Here is a 22,687-nt window from a genome sequence, read left to right as displayed (position 1 = left end):
AAACCACTAGGCCACCACGGCTCATAGTTCATGTGCGTAATTACATTTGAAATTTACCAAGAGCTATGCGTGAAGGAAAACATCTTGAGGAACTTGCACAAACCTGCGAAGCAATTCAATGGTGCGTGTGAAGTTCCCAATCCGCACTGGCCGCGTGGAACTATGGCCCAAGCCCTCTTTCTGAGACGAGGCCTGTGCCAGCAGTGGGACGTATTATAGGCTGGGATGATGATGATGATGATTAATATATATATATACTATGTGTACGGTTGTAGCAAACTCCGTGCATTTTTATACTTTTACTGTTTTTTCCGGTTTTTTTTTCGAGTTTTCGCCATTATATTTGTTGTCCTTTTGGTTGTGTTAATAGAGTGTTGAGTAAATAATTTTTACCTTTTAAACCATATTATTTCGTTTTCATTTTACAGCCCATCGTGTGCATTTTTTTTGAATCAGTAAATGTCAAAATCCTGCTGTCATTACACGAAATGTTCTTGTGTGCGTGACCTCGACTCCGGTGGCAATACCTATACGACGTATACTTTAGGCCGCGTGCTACCAATTGAAGTCATATTAATCTAGTTCATAACTAATTCAGGTTCAATACAGTACGCATCAAGACATAGATCGAACCCGCGGGTAAGCAAGTTTTAAAATATTTTGTACCTTATTATATAGAGTTCTGTCATACCTAAGTTCTGGGTACAATACGACGACTTAAAGCAAAACATGAGTCGCAAAATTCAAGATCATGCGTGGCAAATCAAATGGACCGCTGGCCGGCCATACGTAGACGATACACGCCATCAGGGCTACTACGAAACTCGAAGTTCGTATCGTACCGTCCCTCTCGCTCTCGTATTAAATAGTATAAGTGTCAGAGGGACCGCACGACACGAACTTCGAGTTTCGTAGTAGCCCTGCAGACAACCGGAACGAGATACAATTTAACATATTTTATAGAATGCACAGTAAGGCTGCGTTTCAAGCAGTGATGTGCGAGGATGTGTTGCGAGGAACGAACCAATAGGAACGCTTCATTTACCTCGCCTCGCTCCGCTCAACTGTTTCCACCAGAGCGGTGCTGTGCGAGGCGAGGTAAATGAAGCGTTTCTATTGATTAGTGAAAAACACATTCCTAGCAACACATTCTCGCAAATCTCTGGTAAATTCAGATTCAAATATATTTTTTTCGTTTTTTTATTTATTTTTTATTTGAAACGCAGCCATAAATCAAAGTTCAATATCTCAAAAACGGCTGAACCGATTTCCATGAAACATGTCTAACATAAGAACCATCGCTAAAAAACCAGATTTCAAGTAAAAAAAACCGCATTCAAATCGGTCCACGCGCTACGGTGCCACAGACAGACAGAGAGACAGACAGACGGACAGACACACATAGCGGTCAAACTTATAACACCCCTCTTTTATTGTACCCCCTCTTTTTCAACGAACTGGTTAATGGATGACAAGTATTTTATATTAAACTAGCCGTTACCCGCGACTCCGTCCGCGTAGAATTCGTTTATCGCTATCCCGGGGAACTATGCAATTTTCCCGGATAAAAACTATCCTATGCCCTTCTCCGGGAGTCAAACTATCTGTGTGTGTGTAAATTCCAGTCAGAAGTAAAGAAAAAGTTCGTACACGTACTTATCTCGCTTTCTAAACTAGCCTACCGAAGTTTACCCAAGCTAATAGAGATAGCAAGATATATACGAAGTTAACCGACAAAATACGATCGCAAAATATTACTCAATACATTTGTAGTCCCAACAGCATTCTGAAAATTTAACGTAAAACTTGCACTTAAACAGAGATACAATAATATCGCGAAATCTATGGTCGCTGGCCGTTTCATCGTATTATTTCTGTAACTTAGCTTTATAAGGGTATTTGACTCCATATTTTTCTAGCTGGCTAAAAATATAGCCAAAACGTCCCCGTTATTTCCGGCCGTATGACAATAGGATGTGTCAACACGGCGGGGCGGTCAATATTGGCACTGTATGTAGGCTGCTCAGGCTGCTGGTCTTTGGGCAGTGTTGCAAGTAGCGGTGTGAAAAATTACGACCTAAACTGAATAAAAATATTTTGAATTTGACTTTGAAGCCTAGCGCCTTAGTGATTTTACCTATGGCCTCTCAAACAGAGGATCCTAGGTTCAAATCTGGACTATTTAGCACCTCTAACTTTTACGAAATTTATGTGCGAAATTGCATCTGATATTTAGCACGAGCTTTACGGTGAATGAAAACATCTTCAGGATACCTACACAAACCCGCGGAGTAATTCAATGGTGTGTGTGAAGTTCCCAATTTGCAGTGGACTCGCGTGGGAACTACAGCTCAAATCCTCCCTTGGTTTGAGAAGAAGCCTTTGCCCTGCAGTGGGATATTATAAAGATTGGGTTTTTTCAGCTTTTCTCAGTTGGTTAATAATAATAATAAAAATTTATTGGAAACAGTGACATTACAGATTACATAAAATTAAGTTTTGCACAGGAACAGTTTCAACGTACTTGTTTTTGCAGATAGAGGTTACCCGTGTCACCTACACTAGACTAGGCTAGGCGAACTGCTAAGGAATGGAATTCGCTCCCGTCGTCTGTGATTTCCGGATATATACAATCTAGGGCTCTTCAAGGCTAGAGTGAATAGGTTGTTACTGAACCAGTGAGATACACCTTCGACCTCATCTGCACTTAACATCAGGTGAGATAGGGGTCAACAAAACTGTACAGTCAAACCATTTGATTTCTGACCCACTGTAGAACGTTTTCACAGTAAGTCCCCACAGTATTCCCTTGTCAAGCAATGTGATGTCACTGACTTTTTCTACGAAAAGGTTGCACAGTGGGTCACGATCACGATTCAGTTGGTTCGAGTGTACCTATAGGTACCACCAGCCAAATAAGTGGTATATCAATTTTTATACAAGTTCCTATGAAATGAATATGTCGCTAAAGTCGAACTTTCAAGTTGACTGATACATCTATTGGCCTTATTGTTTTATGACACACAAACGATTATCAACTTTAGGGTGGTAGACCACATAAGTATTTGGCTGATGGTACATAGCTTTTCAAAGCAATTTCAGTTTTCAGGAGCGCACATACAGAATTAAATAGTTTTCACAATGGTTTTATCTGTTTGGGAAAGTTTCTAGTTGCGCACAGTTCGTCAAAGCACACTAGACCTAAACCAACATCGCGTTGTTTACCATCTACTTCGTCTTTCTGTTCAATCACATCGCGAATGTGTTGATTTTATTGATTCGCTTTTAAACCGACTGCAGAAAAAGACAAGTTGTTTTGTCGCTCTCTCACTTTTACTATTTCTATATAAAAACTAGCTGTTGCCCGCGAAAAATTTAACACAAAAAAAAAAAAAATAGGTTAAGCCGTTTCGGAGGAGTTTGGTTACAAACACTGTGACACGAGAATTTTATATATTAGAGATACTTATATCTTACTATTAAATCCTGATGGGAGTCTAATGTCCAACAGTGGACGTCTTACGGCTGTTATGATGACGATGATGACTTTTAAATCCAATATTTTTGGTAACACCTGGTGTTAGCGACGTGCTCATTAGGGTTCAATATTATTAGTTAAGTTCTATTTATTAACTTTCACATGTCAGGTAGTTTGCATCTGTGTCGGGCGATGCGCCGTTCAAACTAACGAACGGACACAAGTCAGTCGTCCTTGGCTTACGCCCTTTTATATTTTTTTTAAATATTTGTTCTTTTGGTGTCGGTTATTTGGAATAAACTGTTCTACGAGCTTATCTACTTCTTTGCATTTAAAATCATCCGCATCGTCTACACCTGGCTAACTGATTATATTTTTTTAGGACACTACCTATTAACCCCTCGTATGCGGGAACTAACAAAACCGGCCAAGAGCGTGTCGGACACGCCCAAAATAGGGTTCCGTAGTCATTACGAAAAAAATAAGTAAATTTTTTCTAAGGATTTCGTATTTTATACGGAATCTTCCAAGTTTAGGTATATTTTATACCTTAGGCTGCTATTTAAGAGTAAAACTACTAATAATTGTCAAGCAAACTTAGCCGTTATAGTTTTCCTTATAAGTTTGATATACGTAAACCATCCTGAATTTTTTCAAATTTTTCCACCCACCGGTTTAGATTTTAGAGGGGGGACCATCGATTTTGATGAAAATTTGCACTTTAAAGTTCAATATTTAGCAAAAAAAATCAATGAATCGAAAAATCGTCTTAGCAAACCCCTATGGTTTTAAAAGACCTAGAAAAAAAAAATCACCCACTTTACGTCTATGGGAGGTACCATAAAAACTTTTTTTTTAATTTTTTATTGTACCATTTTGTTGGCATAGTTTACATATATATCCGTGCAAAACTACAGCTTTCTAGCATTGATAGTCCCTGAGCAAAGCCGCGGACGGACGGACAGACAGACATGGCGAAACTATAAGGGTTCCGTTTTTGCCATTTTGGCTCCAGAACCCTAAAATGTACTGTATCCTTGTCACATAAGCACAAATTCTGCTGACATAAATAAAAATAAACTAGAATATAATATAAGGCTTAACTTCAGACACGGACCCGTGTCTTAAGCATACCAGGGGTTAGGCACAATCAAATACACATTCCATGCTATGGTCTGATTTTATAAGCGTTGCACTTACACTAGAATATACTCAAAGGCAGCAGAGTTTAAGGACTTGGCTGAAGTTTCTATTCGCGAACTACGGCCAAGTCTTCTCATTTTGAGAGGAGGCCTGTGCGATTGAACGTTTAATTATAAGCTATAGATAATCACGTACACGCAGCTTATGAAAAGTATCCCAATCTTGGGCAAGGGCATCGTCTATGCCCTTCGTTCGTTCCAATTTTAAGCATGTCTAGCCAGATGTTAATCAACTAAGTAACTTTATTAAACAATTTTAATTTTTAAAATTAATTATTTTTCATTTGAAACAACAGACAAAACATATTTGCATTCTATTCTGCAAAGGCAATAATGCAAGAGGTTCATTCTTTATTAAAATAAGCAGAGTACAATAGACAAGAAAATATAACTTGGCATCTGCGTCCCGCCTTTTAGTTCTTTTGAAGGAAAATAAGGACGATTAAAAAAACCGTTTCTCTTGGACGGGTCACTACCCCAGTTTAGGTTTTAGAGCGAAGGGGGGACGCTCGATTTTAATGAAAATTTGCACTTTAAAGTTGAATATTTTGCAAACAAATCACTGGTCGAAAATTCGTTTTAGCAACCCCCTAATGGTTTTGAAAGACCTATCCAACAATACCCTACACTACAAGGTTGGACGAGAAAAAAAACACCCCCACTTTACGTCTATGGGAGGTACTCTAAAAAAATTGTTTTTGAATGTTTTATTGTACCATTTTATCGGCATTGTTTACAAATATATATTCGTGCAAAACTACAGCTTTCTAGCATTGATAGACCCTGAGCAAAGCCGCGTACGGACAGACAGACAGACAGACCATTTTTTGCCATTTTGGCTATGGAACCCTAAAAAGAGGATTGGATGGAAAATTTGAAAATTTAGGAATAAGTATACTTTATTAATGTAACCTTAGCGCGTTAAGTTACAATCGCTAGTACGTGATATTTGGCGCGGGTATTTTATGCAGCGTTAGTGCAGTTGACGATGTAACTCTTGGGAATTCCCAAGGGAATTTTTGAGGCATTTGGGTGAAATTTGGTATAAAGGTACTGATTTGTATTACCTGGCTTCAAACTATTTTAACGCAAATTTTATGGACCGAATCGTGCTTCAAGTTGCGTATACGTATTCGTTTTATCCCTAACATAATAGATCTGCGTCTAGCGAATAGCTTCCCTTCCTTAATTAATTGAGTAACTTAGTACGATTTGCATTACGCAGTTGAAGTTACGCTGAGTTATGCCGAGTTACGCCGAGTAACTTCGGCATTCTTTCGTACTTACAACGTAACTCTTCACAGGAATAAACTTTACGCTGCTTAAAAACTTTTTACGACTCGTTTTAAACGAGGAGCGGCGTATTTTATTCACCCGAGTTACGGGAGTTGTTATGTTTGTAATCGAAGTCTTACCTACACGTTAATAATTCATTGTAATACCTAAACCAAAATAAATACTGGCTTGACTTATTAGAGAGAAGAAAGAAAGAAAGAAAATACATTTATTTAATGCCATAAAAACATCACAGATAACAATAGAACAAAGACAAGACATTAAATGACGCTAATTAGGTCCCCTCTCAGCATATGAGTGTAAAATAGCGTTACGGCTTACAGCATTATGCTGCATTATGAGTGGGGCCCAATTTATACTATTTGATGGAAAGTAGGAATGAACTTAGCGAGCACTCTTTATCATCTCATCTGAGCCTAAATACGACCCACTGCAGGGCCCATGTCTCCTTTGAGAACTAAGGCCGTAGTACCCACGCAGACCCAATACGGATTGGAAAATTCACTCACATAATCGAATTTCTCCGCAACGTTTACTCGTGGTGTTTACCTTTACCGCAGAGCTCGTGGTAAATTTTAGATGTGATTTCGCACATAAATTTCGAAAAACTTACAAGTAGAGCTGAAACCCACAAGCTTATGCTTAAGAGACCATTAGGTCAAACCATTAGGCTAAAGGCTTAGGTACTCTTTGCAGAATTAGCGGGTCATGTTTGATTAAGTTAGAGCCCAGAAACTTAATCTAAAACGGCCCTTTCACAAGCCGAACGTGTTTCACGGACTTCTAAATTGATTTACCGGTGACATCGTGTGGAAACTCCTTTCCTTGGAATACTGAACCGCTGGGGATCGTTCAGTTTGCCCGAATGGCGGCTGCTTATGTTCTGCCTGTTCTGGTGACGGGTTGTAAATTTTGTACCGGGGTACGTGGCTTCAGTTGTTTTTGTTGAAAGCTTGGTCAGTGCTTATTCGGTCTAGAAAGAAAGAAAGAAAGAAAGAAAATAATTTATTTATAACAGCAATGACACATAATTAGTAAATATAACAATAAGAAGTGTTGCCGCTATAAAAAGGTCCCGGCTCAGCATATCGCACTACAGTCTACAGTGTAGAGTTTTATTTGCCTACTTATAAACGTATAGTTTAGTCTCATTTACTGCACTGTACGATTTTTGTATACAGTTTATCAATAAACATACGTTGATGGAGAAATATACGCCGCAAAGTAGTATTCATATATGTATATAAGAGAATTCGTTACTACAAATTAATAAAATAGAATACTAAAAATATTTTTCTAACGACTCTTTGTTGTAGTTAGGCAGTGACATTGATTGATTGAAATGGTTTGATTCCTATTTATCTCTCCATCTAACTGTAGGTGTCTTGTAAAATACCGTTGCTTAAATTTTAAATATCTTTACGTTTGCACCTTAGGTAATCTCTCCTCTCTGAACAAATCAGTGGAAATTGTTTTGGTGTTTTTAAAAAATATTATTACTTTACTTTCTAATATTTATACTGTTTACTTCCTAATAAAGAAAAATATTTTAAGTAAAATAGGCAAGAAGTATAGACAATTTAAATTTAATAAAACACTGCAAGTGTAAAAAATGGTTGTAATGTTCATTATGATCCTCTAAAGTTTATACAGAAAGAAACAAGAAACTACATCTAAATCGTGCCTCCAAATAAAATCATGCCCAAAAACAAAATTCCTATGAACTTTTACAGTATTTTAATGCCAATTTTCCTTGCCTACAGATTGTTTGAAGAGAACCAAGACCTGCTGAGTATGTTCGAGAAATTCCGCCAATGCCGGACGAAGGAGGAGCAGATAAACTCCATGGAGCTGGCGGAACACGCCAACAACGTGATGAACACGTTGGATGAAGGCATCAAGGGTCTTGACGACCTGGACAACTTCTTTGAATACATCCACCAGATCGGAGCTAGCCATAGAAGGATACCAGGGTTCAAAGTCGAATATTTTTGGGTGAGTTGTGTCTTTAAAATATCACGCAGTACGACGTCCTTGTTTAGAGCAGCGGGCTCCAAAATCAGAATCGCCATGATGTTGTCCAACCTCCGATAGGCGAGGAATGGGAAGAAGAAGTGTCTTTAAAATAACCCGGTCTTGGTGGAAATGGTTCAACAAGAATTCATTTGCATTTGGTACGGTCAAAGAAACTGAATCGCATACTAGGGTGGAATCTTTGTGCTACTAATGTCATGTTGACATCTGCCAAAGGAATCAAATCGAAATTAATAATTAAAAAATCCACCCTGATACGCCATTCAGTTACTTTGACTGTATAAAGAGACTATACAGCCAGTATAATGGGGTCCTTTGAACCGGGCACGATGCAGGAGGGAATTTTAGGTTAGACGTCTTTGTTTTATTATTATATTTATTAAAATATAGTATAAATGACATGTTATGTATCTAATAGTTACGATGGCGGTGTCAAACACACGTCACTATTTGCATACGCAAGCGATTAAAATTTTCAGTAGGTTGGTCAGATTTCCCGATGGCCTATTTTATAGGACACATTTTATCTAGTGCGTAATGCCACAGGAAAGTCGCCGTCCGTCTTAGAAGCGCAGGGCTCTACTAACACTTGATATTTAATCATATATTTAGTCTAGCAAATAAACGATTCTGATTCACGGTTGTTTAAAGCGTATACATATTTTGACATACTTACCTAAAAATTTATACGGAACCCTCGGTGCGCGAGTTTGACTCACACCTGGATGATTTTTTACACAACCCGTGAAATCGGTTAAAGATCTTCAGAGCTTTTCAAATTCGCAGTTTTCTGTGTGACTGTTGCGAAATACGAACCAAACTAAAGTTAAGTTTTTTTCTTCGTTCCTTTTTTAGTGGCTCTGAATAGGTTTATCGGAAATTGACCTCATGCCAGTTTTTCGGGCAAAAATCTCTCAAAGCACATTGGGAAAATATCCACTGGGAATAAAACTTGCCGTACATCGCCATGGGAGTAAAGTTTGGGAATAAACTCGCCACAAAAGAACTAAATAGTTTGGTCGGAAATTTATTTTAGGTATTTGTTATCATTTGTCAACGAAATTTGAGGTTTTTATCACATGGTGTATTTCTGATGGTCCCAAAGGAAGACCAGTGCCGTTGAATTTTACTGAAGCTAATTGGGATGCACCAAAAAAAACCTATAGTTTTTATTTTATTTTTGGAAAGAATAGGATATTTTAAGATAGGTACCATTTTCATTGATTTTGAACTTGGTCAAATATAATACGCTGGATGACGACACAGTGAGACAGCCACGTTCCATTGCCTAGTAAAAATTCAGGTCGTACATAACATAATCTGTGGCATTACAATTTGACAATAATTCAACCACGGCTTAGAGCCCTAAATAAATGAACCATGACAAATAGTTTTATTTATTTATATTCTTCTAGCTTCGATTATTCCTGATTGTTTAATGGTGTGATAGTAAATAGATATTTTTTATTAAAAAATCTGATTTTTAAATTCTTTTGTATTTACTTGTAACGTAGTAATTTAATAATTTAATTTGTAAAAATACTTTGGTAATTACTAGTATACATTTCGGAGTTTACGATAAATGACAACTGTTTAAAGCCGGGTGCGCATCATGTGATTAAAGTTCTATGCTTTTATGACGGGACACTGCAGGGGTCAAATGAGGGTAATTATTTAAATTTTGTTTATATAATTCAGTTTATCACATTTTTGGAATGTGATTTCTAAAAACGCTTCACAAAGCCTATTTCCCCAAATGGTTTTCGATTTATTATAAAATATGATGTCAAAAATTGGGACATCCCACGGACAAAATACGATGGACGAACATTATTCACTCAATATGTAGGTATTTCCAATGGCTATTTATTCAAATTCTATTGATCTCAAACCCAACACCTCACGCCTCAATATAAAGCTGAGTCAGCGGCTGTTTCACTTTTGCGCAGACACAAAATCGTGTATTTTCATTTTTGTACTTCTCTTTTGTTTTTTTGTGTTTGCTGTTTATTGTTTTTTTTGTTTGGATTTTGTTGTATTTGTGTGTCTTTGTGAATGTGAATAAATTTCTTCTTTCTTTCTTTCAACAACATTTGCCCTATAGTAACATAGCTAGCGGTATAATAACCCCAACTTCGTTACTCGGGGATGATGTATGGTGTATTGATGGATTATTTCTTTGGGAACACTCCGGTAATGGATGGTTATTCTTTTAAGGGCAATAAGTCTTATTGTTACAATAACTTGCGCGCTTGGATGGAATAGGTAGGTAATGACTGGCTCACCGTGGTTGTTTTTTAGGGTTCTGTACAGTCGAGTTTATAAACTTGTGAGCAAAAATATTATCAAAACACGCTTCACGCCGTTAACAATAGAGTCGTGATCAGATATTTTTGATCAAAACTTTGTCACTCTTTGCTATTATAAGCAGGACAGCAACATTTCAAACTGTCAATTTGCTTTAGAGTGTAGACCTGCTTTATAACTGCCTTTGTGACGGGACACTGCAGGGGTCAAATGAAGGTCATTACTTAAATTTTGTTTATTTAATTCCGTTTATCATATTTTTGGAATCTGATTTCTGAAAACGCTTCACAAAACCTATTTCTCCAAACCGTTTTCGATTTATTATACGTTGTCAAACATTGGGACATCCCAATTCGGTGATACTTCTATATTATCTTACACAGATCTCACTGTGAAGAAGGAAATGTAAGCTATACAACCTAACTTAACAAACAAAAAGTTGTAAAGCCCCCGACATTGTCACTTCAAAGTTCAGTATCTCAAAAACGGCTGAACCGATTTTGATAAAACATAAGTAAGAACCATCGCTAGTAAATCTGCTTTCAAATAAAAAAACACATTCAGATTGGTTCATTCGTTTAAGAGATACGGTGCCACAGACAGACAGACGCACATAGCGGTCAAACTTATAACACCTCTTTTTGCGTCGGGGGTTAAAAATTATGAAGTTGGTTGAGATATTAGCTGTTTCTTTTATTCCTACCTCTTTGGCGGACGAGAAATCTAGACTTTAAGTGGCTGTTATATGTAAAACGAAAATAAATCTTTTACGATAGAGCTGAATTTAAAAGTAATTGTGTTTTTTTTTCTTACAGAAAATCGAGGCTCCATTTCTTGCGGCCGTTGAGTCAACATTAGGCGACCGCTACACGCCCAATGTAGAAAACATCTATAAAATAACCATAAAGTTCATCTTAGAGACCCTAGTCGAAGGCTTCGAGAAGGCTGGCAACAAAACGTGAGCTACCATAAAATAAAACAAAAAGAAAAAATCGAAACATCCAAAACTTTTAAACTTAGAACGAAGACCAGCAGTTCAAACTATAAAAATCGAACGGACGATTCTAAAGTTTTCCAATTTTTATAAGGGCCGCTGCCCACGAGTCCTGGTGTTCCAACAACATTCCAACATTTGGAATTGTATTTTAACATAAAATTCGAGCGTGAAGTCAATTTATGAACGGTGTGCAGACGTGACTAATAAAAATAATTTATATAAATGTGTATATTGTGAATATTTTAATGCGTTAAAAAAGTAAGTTGTGTCAACTGTTATCGTTGAAAGTATTTGAAATGAGTAATCATTCCAAAGGCATAAATGTGTTGGTGGACTAAAAGGTTCATGTAAGCAGGGAACATGTACAAGAAGGCTTTTTAAAAGTATTTATTTTTAAGAAATAGCATGAAATGTAGATAAATATATATTCAATATGTGCGTGTGTTATGTAAGTGAAATAAAAACAGTTAGTTATTTATATAATTTTAAATAAATGTCACAAACGCTTATTTACTAATTGTGTAATTATAATTTACTAAGTTAGCCGTTATCATCAAAACCATGGCTGGACCATGCATTTAATTAATTTGAAAATACGTTGGCGCTTAAATAAATGTTTTATTATTATAAATTTCGTCTTCCGTGCATGAATGTGAATGATTTGTTAATAAAACTAGTTCTTTGTGAAAATAAACAAGATAATCTCTTCAATACTTTTACGATTAAAACTATACTTAATGGTGACTGTTGAAATATTTTTATTTTATAAAGCAACCCGCACATAAAATTGGCACAAATTACAAAATTTACAAAAAAAAACATGCACACTTAGTATTAAATAAATACGTGCTTACCACCATCCATTTCTTGGTTTGTGTCGTGATATAAAAGTTATTGTTTTTCTTTTAACTTATACTAAAAAACAAAATAACTCGCCAATTTTACTGCAACAAAGATAACTGTAACTTAGAATTTGTAACTGTGTACATTCTACCTGACAACACATTTTTTATGTTGTTTCTGAACATTTTAACTAAAAATGAACAAATAATTGTATATTTCTAAAAGTTTTATTTTTCATAATTAGCTATTAGAGAAGACCTGTATTTTAAAGATAATTTGGAATTGAATTTATAAAGAAAAACTATATTTTTAGTGCTGATTATTTACCTTTTGTATTTATCAGGATAATAATTACTAACTTTTTTATCAAATATCCTTTCTTTTTAAATCCGCCCATTTTCTCAATTCAGGAAATGTTTAATTTGAAACGAAGGGTCTAGACCTTAGGTATAGTATACATACCTACACTTTACATCGCAATATGTATTACCAATGTACCGAAAAACATTGTTTATGTTGGAAAGTGGACAGGAAGTTTTATGAAATCTAAAAATAACGAAATTTATAAAGGTCTCATTGATTTCGAAATCCAAATTGCGAACATCCAATATCCTTTGTCTCATATCACTGTTCTAGCGTGTCTTGCTTTGACAGCGACTATCAGAGCGAGACAGGTGTACAGACAATGACATTGTTCCGCCACTGCCAATATCTTGTATTCTACACTCTAGCGTTCCGACGTCCATGTTTAGTGTTTGAAATAGTTTGATAGATTGCAGTCGTGGAAACTGGTCGTGTTTTAAGGCACCTTTTCATAATAAATTTCACAGTTATTTGTTTGGTAGATGTATGGAATATCGCCGGGTACTTGTAGCTTCATACCTAAACCTGAAATGCGGAGTGCGCCATGCTTGCTATAGCGTTGAAACATAAAAGGACTTCTCATCATCATCATCATCAGCCGTAAGAAGTCCACTGCTGGACAAAGGCCTCCCCCTTAGAACGCCACAATGAACGACAACTCGCCACTTGCATCCACCGGTTTTCCCGCTACTCTCACGATGTCGTCAGATAACCGTTTACCGTTGGGGGAGAAAAGTCCTCGAGTGGCGACCACGAACCGGAAGACGAAGCGTTGGCAGGCCTCCCACCAGGTGGACTGACGACATCGTGAGAGTAAAAGGTCTTCTAAATATAAAAAAAATATTAGCAAGCTTGAGCTCTTAGACTGTCTTTACCTCCAAAGATATAGTAAAACTTCATAGGTATAAATACGTTTAATCTTATCTTAGGAAAACCTAAGCGCTCCTAGCAGCCTGTGTACGCCACTTAAGTCCGTCTTAATCCGTTTGCAACCTCAAAGACCTTTATTGGAGGACGTCGGACAAAATGGAGGATAACACCGGAATGAAAATTGGTGAGATTTCTTGCCAAGCAGCGAAATAAAAGGAAACCTTAAGAGATAGGGCTAAGCCTCGATTCGCTTTAGTTGGGAGGTGTTACCGTATAACTTATTACTAATCTTGCTGAAAGAAAATGAAGAGTCCATTTGTTGCAATTTGCGACCATTTCTTCCTTGAGCGTATCACATTTCACTGTGGTTTCAGGAAATGTCAATTTAGCTAAGTATGTTTATATGAGCGTAATAAAAAGGGATCTAATGGCTCAATTATTGTGTACAACTGTATGAATTATCTTAATAATATTGTAAATGGGAAGTGACTGTGTGTGTGTTAAGTACTTCTTCACGGTAAAACAGCTCAACGTATTTGGACTAAACTCAGTATGTAGAGAGTTGGATGTCGTTGGATTATTGTGGGATGTACGTAAAAACCCAAATACTTAAACCCCAAGTATAGAGACGAAATTTTGCACAAATGTTTGTTTGTTTGTTTTGTTTATACTCTTTATTGTACAAAAGGAAAAACAAAAATGTTCGTAATATATACCACGATGTGATTTTTGGGAAGTCCCTGTAGGTACCTATTTCAATAAAATTACCAGATCTGATAATGGTTTAACTCTACAAATCTAATAAATGGTTGGTGAGCAAAGTCGCGGGTAAAATAAAGTTAATAAGTTTAAAATATGTTGCAAAATTTTACGCTAGCGCTTTTGAATTTATAAACTACTTTGCCCGGCTTACAAGCTTTAAGCTTAATACTCTGCCGACAGCATTGCCGTGGATTAAACTAAAATGCATTAAAGATAAATCAAAAAACGTACTAACTTAATTTTCATCTAAAAATCCTTATCATGGAGCACTTTTAGTAAGCCAAATCTACGCCTGACAAATTTCTAACAGCAATGACTACGCGCAACATTGTGCTAACGTGACATTGCTATTCAGATCGAATAGGCGCATATCGCTTCGAAGGAACTTTATTACGACGATACGAAAGATAGAACAATACGTGCTCAGTGAAGTAAACAAATATCGTATTAAATATTTATATTATCCTATCCTTCGAAACAACATCAAAAGGGAAGAAAATTCACCAAATTTGACGTTTAATTCTACGTAATCTCTTCCGAAATAACATTGAGAAGGGTTGGAAACTAGGTTGAAAGGAGAAATGAGTTGAATTGTAAAGATTTAATGACAGGGTATACAAGGAAGATGTAATGAGCGAGCTAGTCGTAAAGTTGGGGTAGAACCTTGGCTATAAATAATTGATTTAAGCCTGAAATTAGTGGCTACATGGCTCATAAAGAATGATGCAGTAAAACCGGATCGCTAATCAAGACTTTCGTTTTTTCTTGATGGGCGATTAACACTAAAATCATTCTAGAAAATTGGTCCTGAATCTCAAACGACAAATTTCGATCTCAGCTCTACAATTAAAGTCATACGAATAACAGCTAGAAATTGACCACGGCAGATGTCCCAATTTTAATTTCCCTTTAACTTCAATAATCCGTCTGCGAACATTCCTGGCCCGGGGCCAAATGGGACCGGACTGTGAACTAGCCACCGAATCACCCGGACATTTCACGGCTGCCCTGCCAGTCTAAGCTGTGTGAAAATCGGGAATACCCAAATACCTACTCCGAAATATTATATTTCGAATTTGCTAATTCCGATTTTCAAAAATCCGATTTTCATAATTCCTAAGACATATAATTCCGATTACTTTAAAACACGAAATTTATTTTTCCGAATTTCAAAATAACGTTTTTTTTAATATCCGATTTTTACAACTCCGAAGAATGAAAAACACGAAATGTTATTGGCCCGGTATTCCGACTATCAATTTTCCGAAATGACATCGAATTCGGAAATATGACATTCGCCAAAATAAACTTCGTGGTTTTAATAGTCGGAATCTCGAATTAGTATCCAACAATCAATTTAAGTAAATTGCCTGCATAGGTTAGGTTAGGTTAGATTAGAATAACTGTTACTACTGTTTTAGGCCAATCTAACATAGCTTACGTGAATAAGTCGGGATTTATTATTGATCGGTGTAATGATATTCGGAATTTTGAAAATCGGTATTTTAGTAATCGGAATTCGAATTTTTGACATTTCGGATTATTATTGAGTCGGACTTCTATATCTTGTATGTATGTAGTGTACCCGTGAAAATCCACCAATATATGTATATTTTTGACCGAGCGACAGCTCGATTTTAGCTTGGGCAAAAATTCTTTACCAAAATAAAGAGTATAAAATCCAACTCTACCGTGAACGGGTGTTATGCAGCATTTCAAATATCAAAAAGTGATGGTACTTATGTATATGGTATTTACATTTTAGATCCCTACTTTATCTAAAATTTGCCATTCAGTAAATATGGATGCAGTAGAGCTTTCCATGCATATTTTATACATAAACTGACGTACCTATGATGAATAGATCCTTCATGTAGTATCAAGTTTTTATATAAAATAAATAAACAAGCAATAAATTAACAAAAGGTCGAATGGAATCCAAGCCAACTAAGACGATTTGTTATGCTTAACAAAATATGCAGTTGAATAACTTTTTGTATTTTTTTTTGTGTGTTTGATCTGATTTTTCGTTTTCTTTAGACTGCAAAGGATACCAGCAGGTGGACAGCAGAACGGTGAGCGTGATCTCTCTTCATTGCGCGGCCAAGGCACTCCCCGCACAGGCTACTATACGAAATTCGAAAATCGAAGTTCGTTTCGTACCGTCCCTCTCACTCTCGTATTAAATAATATTAGCGTCAGCGGGACGGCAAGATACGAAGTTAGAATTTTGCACTTCGTAGTATCTCGTGGTCACCTGGCAGCACACGCAATGAACAGAAAAATCGCTCGCCGCGCCGCTTCCCGCCCCGCTGTTCTTTAGCGTCTTACTCCACATCCACGACTAAATTAACCTTCGCTGTTTTCAATGATGCTGAATTATGAAAAGAAAGGATATTTGCTTCACTCATTAATGAAATTTCGATGTGAATGATTGTGTTCGACGACATTAAACAAATATATCTCAAAAAGCCAGCAAGTCCTGCAGCTGATACAGTGCTTATAAACCTATTGAATGAAACACTACATTGTCTTAGAGGGCAACTAAAAATAATCGAAAGTGTAGTGAACAACATCACTAACGAAGGCCTTAGCTTCATGTTTCCGTTGATTCAATAGTACATATATGCACAATGTTAGTGCTGGTTTACACGATGCCAGTAAAATCGCACGTTATTTTCCCCGCGGGCCCGTAATGTAACACTACTGACAAGATTTTACTGGCATTGTGTAAACCAGCACTACGGTGTTCGATTGAAATCTTGTTAGCTCTGTGGCCCGCAATGTAATGCTACTGGCACTTTACTGCCCAAGTGTAAATGTTTTATTATGAGTATAGGTTGCTATACACATAAGCGAGCCGGAATAAATTGGGACAGCCGAGCGGTAAAATCGAGTAATACTTAGATGAATGTTTGTGGAAAAAGCCGAGCGGCTTTGCCACAAATACATTGGGCCGATTAACTGAACAAGTGCAGTAATTAGATATACTGAGCGGAAAAAAAACTGGCCCTCAAATGTATGCAGTAATAGGTAATTTTGTATGTAGAGTGGGTCAAATTTTGTGCCGCTGACTATAGTTTCCTGTGTAAAAAAATACCATTATTTTCTGATAATCTAGCTGACGGACTATTTTTTTTGACAATTGGCTATTTCTTCGGGCCAGCTTTGTTGATTAGGAAAATTTAATACTTTACTGCCGAATAAATAGTACCGACTCGCTATGTGTATAGCAACCCAAATTACAGGGTTGTCTGGTCAAACCCAATAACTTGATCTAATAATTTGTAATAACTTCGAATTTAAACTTTCACATAGTGTTCTTTTTCCAACAGTCGAATATTTTAACTTATCTGATTTGACCACGCAACCCTCGCAGTATGGTCTCAATTTGCCAGGCAGAGCTGCGTTTTTGGAAGTCCAATTTTATTTTAATGTTTAGCAAATATTGTATTCGATTTACCTTGATCTGGATCACATTGTTGCAAATACTTACATAATCTAAATTGTTTTAAAATGCGTACAATTAAACTAGTTTGCAAATGTCGTTCGGAACTCAATCAATCAAATAAAAGATCGGTTTTCTTTTTCTTTCTCATATGAATCTTCAGGAAACGAAGAAAACCGATGACTTCCAAGCGACCTCAACATTCTAGTTGTAGGTATTGTTCTGTTGTATTATTGTAAAATATTATTATTTGTTATTTTTGGGTATCAACCGGTGCAATATTCATAACTATTATTTACTAGTCATTTAAAATGTTGTTTTTCGTCGTCATTGTTATTTTCCAAATGTCCCTCTTTAATATCTGAGTCAAATATTTTGTAACTAATTTCAAGGTTCTATGATATTTTAAAGTAGTCAAAATTTGGCCCTATTGTTTACAAAACAAGGTTCAATTTTGAATAATTTAAAAGAAAACAATGTGTCAGCGATTTGATCTTCATTGACTTTTAAACCTGGCCCTATACTACGAAGTACGAAATTCGAACTTCGTATCTTGCTGTGCCGCTGACGCTTATATTATAATAGTATAAGAGTGAGAGGGACGATACGAACTTTGATTTTCGAATTTCGTAGTAGCCCCCAGCGTGTGCGCATTGAATCGCTAATATCGGTGAATAGATCAATTAGGTATCATTATCAACCTTCACTCACTTCAATAAAAGCTTATTTCAAATAGATAGACAAACTAGAACTATAAATAAACTAGCCTCCCGCTCCGGCTTCGTTTGTACAATTTTAAAAAGTACCCAATCAAAGGTATTTCACATTTTTCATCTTCATTTACCAAACTAGACCCGCGTGCAGCCGGGGCGCGTCGCTAGTATGCATCATGTATTAAACATTTCGTGAAAAGTTCAACTAATGGTGCACACAGCATAGAAACCCGTCGCGTACAGTCACCAGCACCAATATCTGACACGACAAGCGTGCATAAATATCTGATACGACTCTATATCTAGGGCCGGAAGGACGTGTCAGATATTTTTGCACGCTCCGCTGTGGCAGATGTTAATGCTGGTGACTGTACCTAAAAGGTTACAGGTAGGTAGGAACTTGTATCGCTTTTATTTTCTTCTAGAACCAATGTAATTAATTTTTTACCTTCTTAGCTCATTTCATCGTTATTATGCTGTTAGCATAACAAAATAGACTGTATTAAAAAGATTTCAAAATGTTTCAGCAGATAGTATCCGATTCTTAAATAAAAAAACACGTTGCATTCATCTACGGCTATTTGAAATAGAGTATTAAAGTGTAAAGCTGGTGTTAATACGCGAGCGATTCGAATGCGCGCGCGCATTGTGTACAGACCCTTAATTAAGGTACGTGTTGAATTAAACGATGAATGTGTTGTAACCAACGTGTCGTAAAAGATCGATGTAAAGTGTTAATTTGGTTTTAAAATAAATTAATATTATTTAAATTTAATCATGTTTTATTTTTCTAAGTATGTAACCTAATACCTTACAGTCACCTTCAAAATTATTTGCCACAGCGGAGCGTGCAAAAATATCTGACACGTCCTACCCGCTCTAGAAATAGAGTCGTATCAGATATTTACGCTTTGTCGCATCAGATATTGGTGCTGGTGATTGTACTTATGTACATGCAGTGTTTTTCTTGATTGCCATTTGCCGTTTACTTCCACAGATAGCTCAGTTCGTTGATAGAAACTATCTGGTAGTGGCAAAAAAAAACAAATGAAAACTAATACAGGTCGTTAAAGGTTAAATTGTAAAATTCACAAATTTGACGAGTGACATTGAGGTAACAAATAAGAGATTTTTTTTAAATCTTTTTTTTGTATGGTGTGAATCGAAAACAATTTAGTTTTACCTACAGACTTAAACCGTCACTGTTTCTTTGTTTATACACGTATGTGTCGCACAGACATAAGAGTAGCTTGTGAGATCGCAGAGCAAGATAACTGAATTTTACGTAATGCAAGGTCAACCACAATAAGTTGTTTACATGAATTAATCATGGTAATAGACACAATAAACTTGACCTACATTTAGGAATGAGTACATCTAGTAAATATTTTAAAAGAAAACCACTATGAGATTTTACGTAATTAATGGACAGAATTATTGAATTATCCACAAACATGGTGTGAAAGAAACAAACTCAGGTAAGTAAAAATATTGGTGAACTAAAAACAATTAGTTTGCTCACTCGCGACCATACGACAAACCCAAACCCAACTATCACCACCACCACATAACACTGACGCGTTTCGATCTTAACGACAGTTCATCTTTAGAACAACACAACCAGATGAAGTAATTGTTTTTAGTTCATTGATATGGAGCTACGCAAAGCAACGCTTGATTCAATAAATTATTTAAATACTAGCTTTTGCCCGCGGCTTCGCCCGCGTGGAATTTGGTTATCGCGCGCTGTTCCCTCGGGAGCTGTGCCAAAAATCACGTCGATATGACGCTCCGTTTTGACGTGAAAGACGGACAAATATACAAACTCAAAAACACACACTTTCGCATTTATAATATTAGTACGGATTAGTGCGTGTCAAGTTCCCAATCCACAATGGGACAATATAAGCCATCTCATTGTGAGAGGCCTGGCCAGTCATCATCATCATCATCCCAGCCTATATACGTCCCACTGCTGGGCACAGGCCTCCTCTCAGAGCAAGAGGGCTTGGGCCATAGTTCCCACGCGGGCCCAGTGCGGATTGGGAACTTCACACGCACCATTGAATTGCTTCGCAGGTTTGTGCAGGTTTCCTTACGATGTTTTCCTGGCCTGGTCAGTAGTAGGATGTATATAGGCTGGGATGATGACGATGATGATCGCTACGCATGTGTACAGGCCTTACAGTTAACGACCTCACTTTTAGGGTGACCTAGTAAATATTCGAATCAAAACTATCTCTACTAGGTAGAATCTTTATAGCCCAGTATCGGATGGGTTAGTAAATAGTCGACTATTTTGGGATGGGATACTGAATATTTTAGAATTCTTCTATTGCTCAATTGGTGGTTACTCAATTGACGTTGAAGTTGACCGTTCCGTTCAGAAAAATCGGTCAAGTGCGAATCGGACTTTTGTACTGAGGGTTCCGTACAAATTTGTAGGTGGGTATCTTTGAATGTCCAGTGTTAGTAGTTACAATACAATACAAAGACTCTTTATTGTACACCAGACATAGTAAGCGATACAGAAAACAGATACACAGAGAAAAAAATTAGGTGAGCAATAGGCGGTATCTTTTTTGAGGACTAGTTTACAACAGGTGTGCATCAAAGTAGATAAGTAAACGTAACAGCAATACATCTAGAATACATACATAATATCGTGGTCCAGTGAGTAAACCCTCTTCTAAGCAAAATGTAGTAAGCATAGTGAGAGGTCATTTTAGATGGTTACAGGTTGTGATGTGATGGTGATGGTAGTGCTATAAGAGCAATTTTCCTATCAAATTGCAAGTTTCTACGACAGCCGGAAAAGCCATAGATTTTTCGGTTACGGCTTTTTTTAAACAACTTATTTTATTGACTGTATCTTAGATCTTTGATTATTTCAATGTTTCAATTGGTATTGCTCTTCACGCGTTCCTGGAAAAAAGGAGTTCGACAGACGGATAGCCCGAGAGACAGACAGACGGACATCAAAGAAAGGCCCCGTCTTTTTCTTCATTTTGAGGCACGGAACCCTATAAAAACAATAAAAATAAGACTGATTGTCATCAAATAAAAATGGTCTTTATTTTTTGGCGTTTTCTATATAATGTTGGTCCCGTGGAAAAACGGATCGGATCGCTAGTTATACAATATATGCCATTTTCCCTTTCAATTATGTTTTTTAACAACAATAGGTAGATGATATAGTGACTATATTATAGTCCCTGTCAGGACTTCAAACCTAACTTGTGCCAAATATGTCCCGGACCGTCCTGCTTGAGTTCCTAATATGGAACCATAGTGACTAACCCATGAACGAGGACTGACTTGAATACTTTATTGCAATTGGATAAAGTTGAGATTCGCATTAAAAGTGAACCGTCGAACGATGACGTTTGATGTCCATAATGTCAAAAATATTATCATACAATCACCATCAGACGTCATAAAGCTACGGACTAGTGATGGGAAAGTGTTTTAAATATAGTGATATATTTTGAGTTTTATACTAGGTACATATTTATAATTAGAGGTTTTCTTTGTAGGCATTTTTGACTAAATAGGCGAAGTGTCAAAAAACCGTTGCTCACTTTTGTTTATTAGATATTTTAAGAATTATAAATCCACTTCACTTATTCATACCTACATAAACAATTCACTTGCGTATCACGTAGAGTTTATTTGTTAATAACAACATTTTGGCTGTACTGCAATTGTATTTTAAATCACACAAGATCTCAGACAACATTTTTCCACAAACAATAACACAAAACAAAACTCATCTGATATTGTATTAATTTAACACTTCACTGCCCGGGGTGTATTCCCTGGAGGCCATACACAAAGTTCCCAACTCCCAACTAAACTGGAACTAACTTAACCCTCTTCGGGCCGAGACAATTATCTCCATTGATCATAGAGGTCATTAGCCGCTTACGTCTTCTTCGATGCTATAATGGATACTTTACGTCTGATAACGATAGACCATTCATACAGGAAAAGCTCATAACGCGCTTGTGTATGCGGAGAATGAATGCTATCCGACATAGAACTAAAGTCATCAACATAGCTCAGAGAAATAGCAAGTTGAAGTGGCATGGGCTGGCCATGTCAGCCGAAGAACCGACACCCGTTGCAGTAAATAAGTTCTTGAATGGAGACCGCGTCTCGGTAAACCTAGTATAGGACACCCTCCGGCAAGTTGGAGTGATGATCTGCGAGAGGCTGCTGGTAGGGCCAATACAGACAAACCGCATTCCAACTGCAACGTTACCGCAACTACCATACATTTTTCGTTGCAGTTCGACTGCAGTCGTCACAGCTGCACTCTGACTGCAATTGAAGTCGGCAGTTGCCAGTTATGTTGCAGCTGGAATGCAGTCT

The 22,687-nt window shown here is 36.9% G+C and overlaps 1 protein-coding gene across 1 annotated transcript in view; it reads left to right on the top strand.

Annotated features, from left to right (window-relative positions):
• Positions 1-19,088, top strand: part of LOC141429796 (neuroglobin-like) — a 108,526-nt gene extending 89,438 nt beyond the window's left edge. Inside the window, exons 3-4 of the mRNA XM_074090338.1 lie at positions 7,740-7,971; positions 11,133-19,088. Coding sequence (XP_073946439.1) covers positions 7,740-7,971; positions 11,133-11,279 — 379 coding nt within the window. The 3' untranslated portion in view covers positions 11,280-19,088. The remainder of the gene's footprint in view (positions 1-7,739; positions 7,972-11,132) is intronic.
• Positions 19,089-22,687: the final 3,599 nt, after the last annotated feature.

Source organism: Choristoneura fumiferana, chromosome 7 (genome assembly GCF_025370935.1).
Source record: "Choristoneura fumiferana chromosome 7, NRCan_CFum_1, whole genome shotgun sequence".
NCBI lineage: Eukaryota > Metazoa > Arthropoda > Insecta > Lepidoptera > Tortricidae > Choristoneura > Choristoneura fumiferana.
The sequence above is the reverse complement of the archived record's forward strand: the minus strand, read 5'-3'. Positions and strand labels throughout refer to the sequence as shown.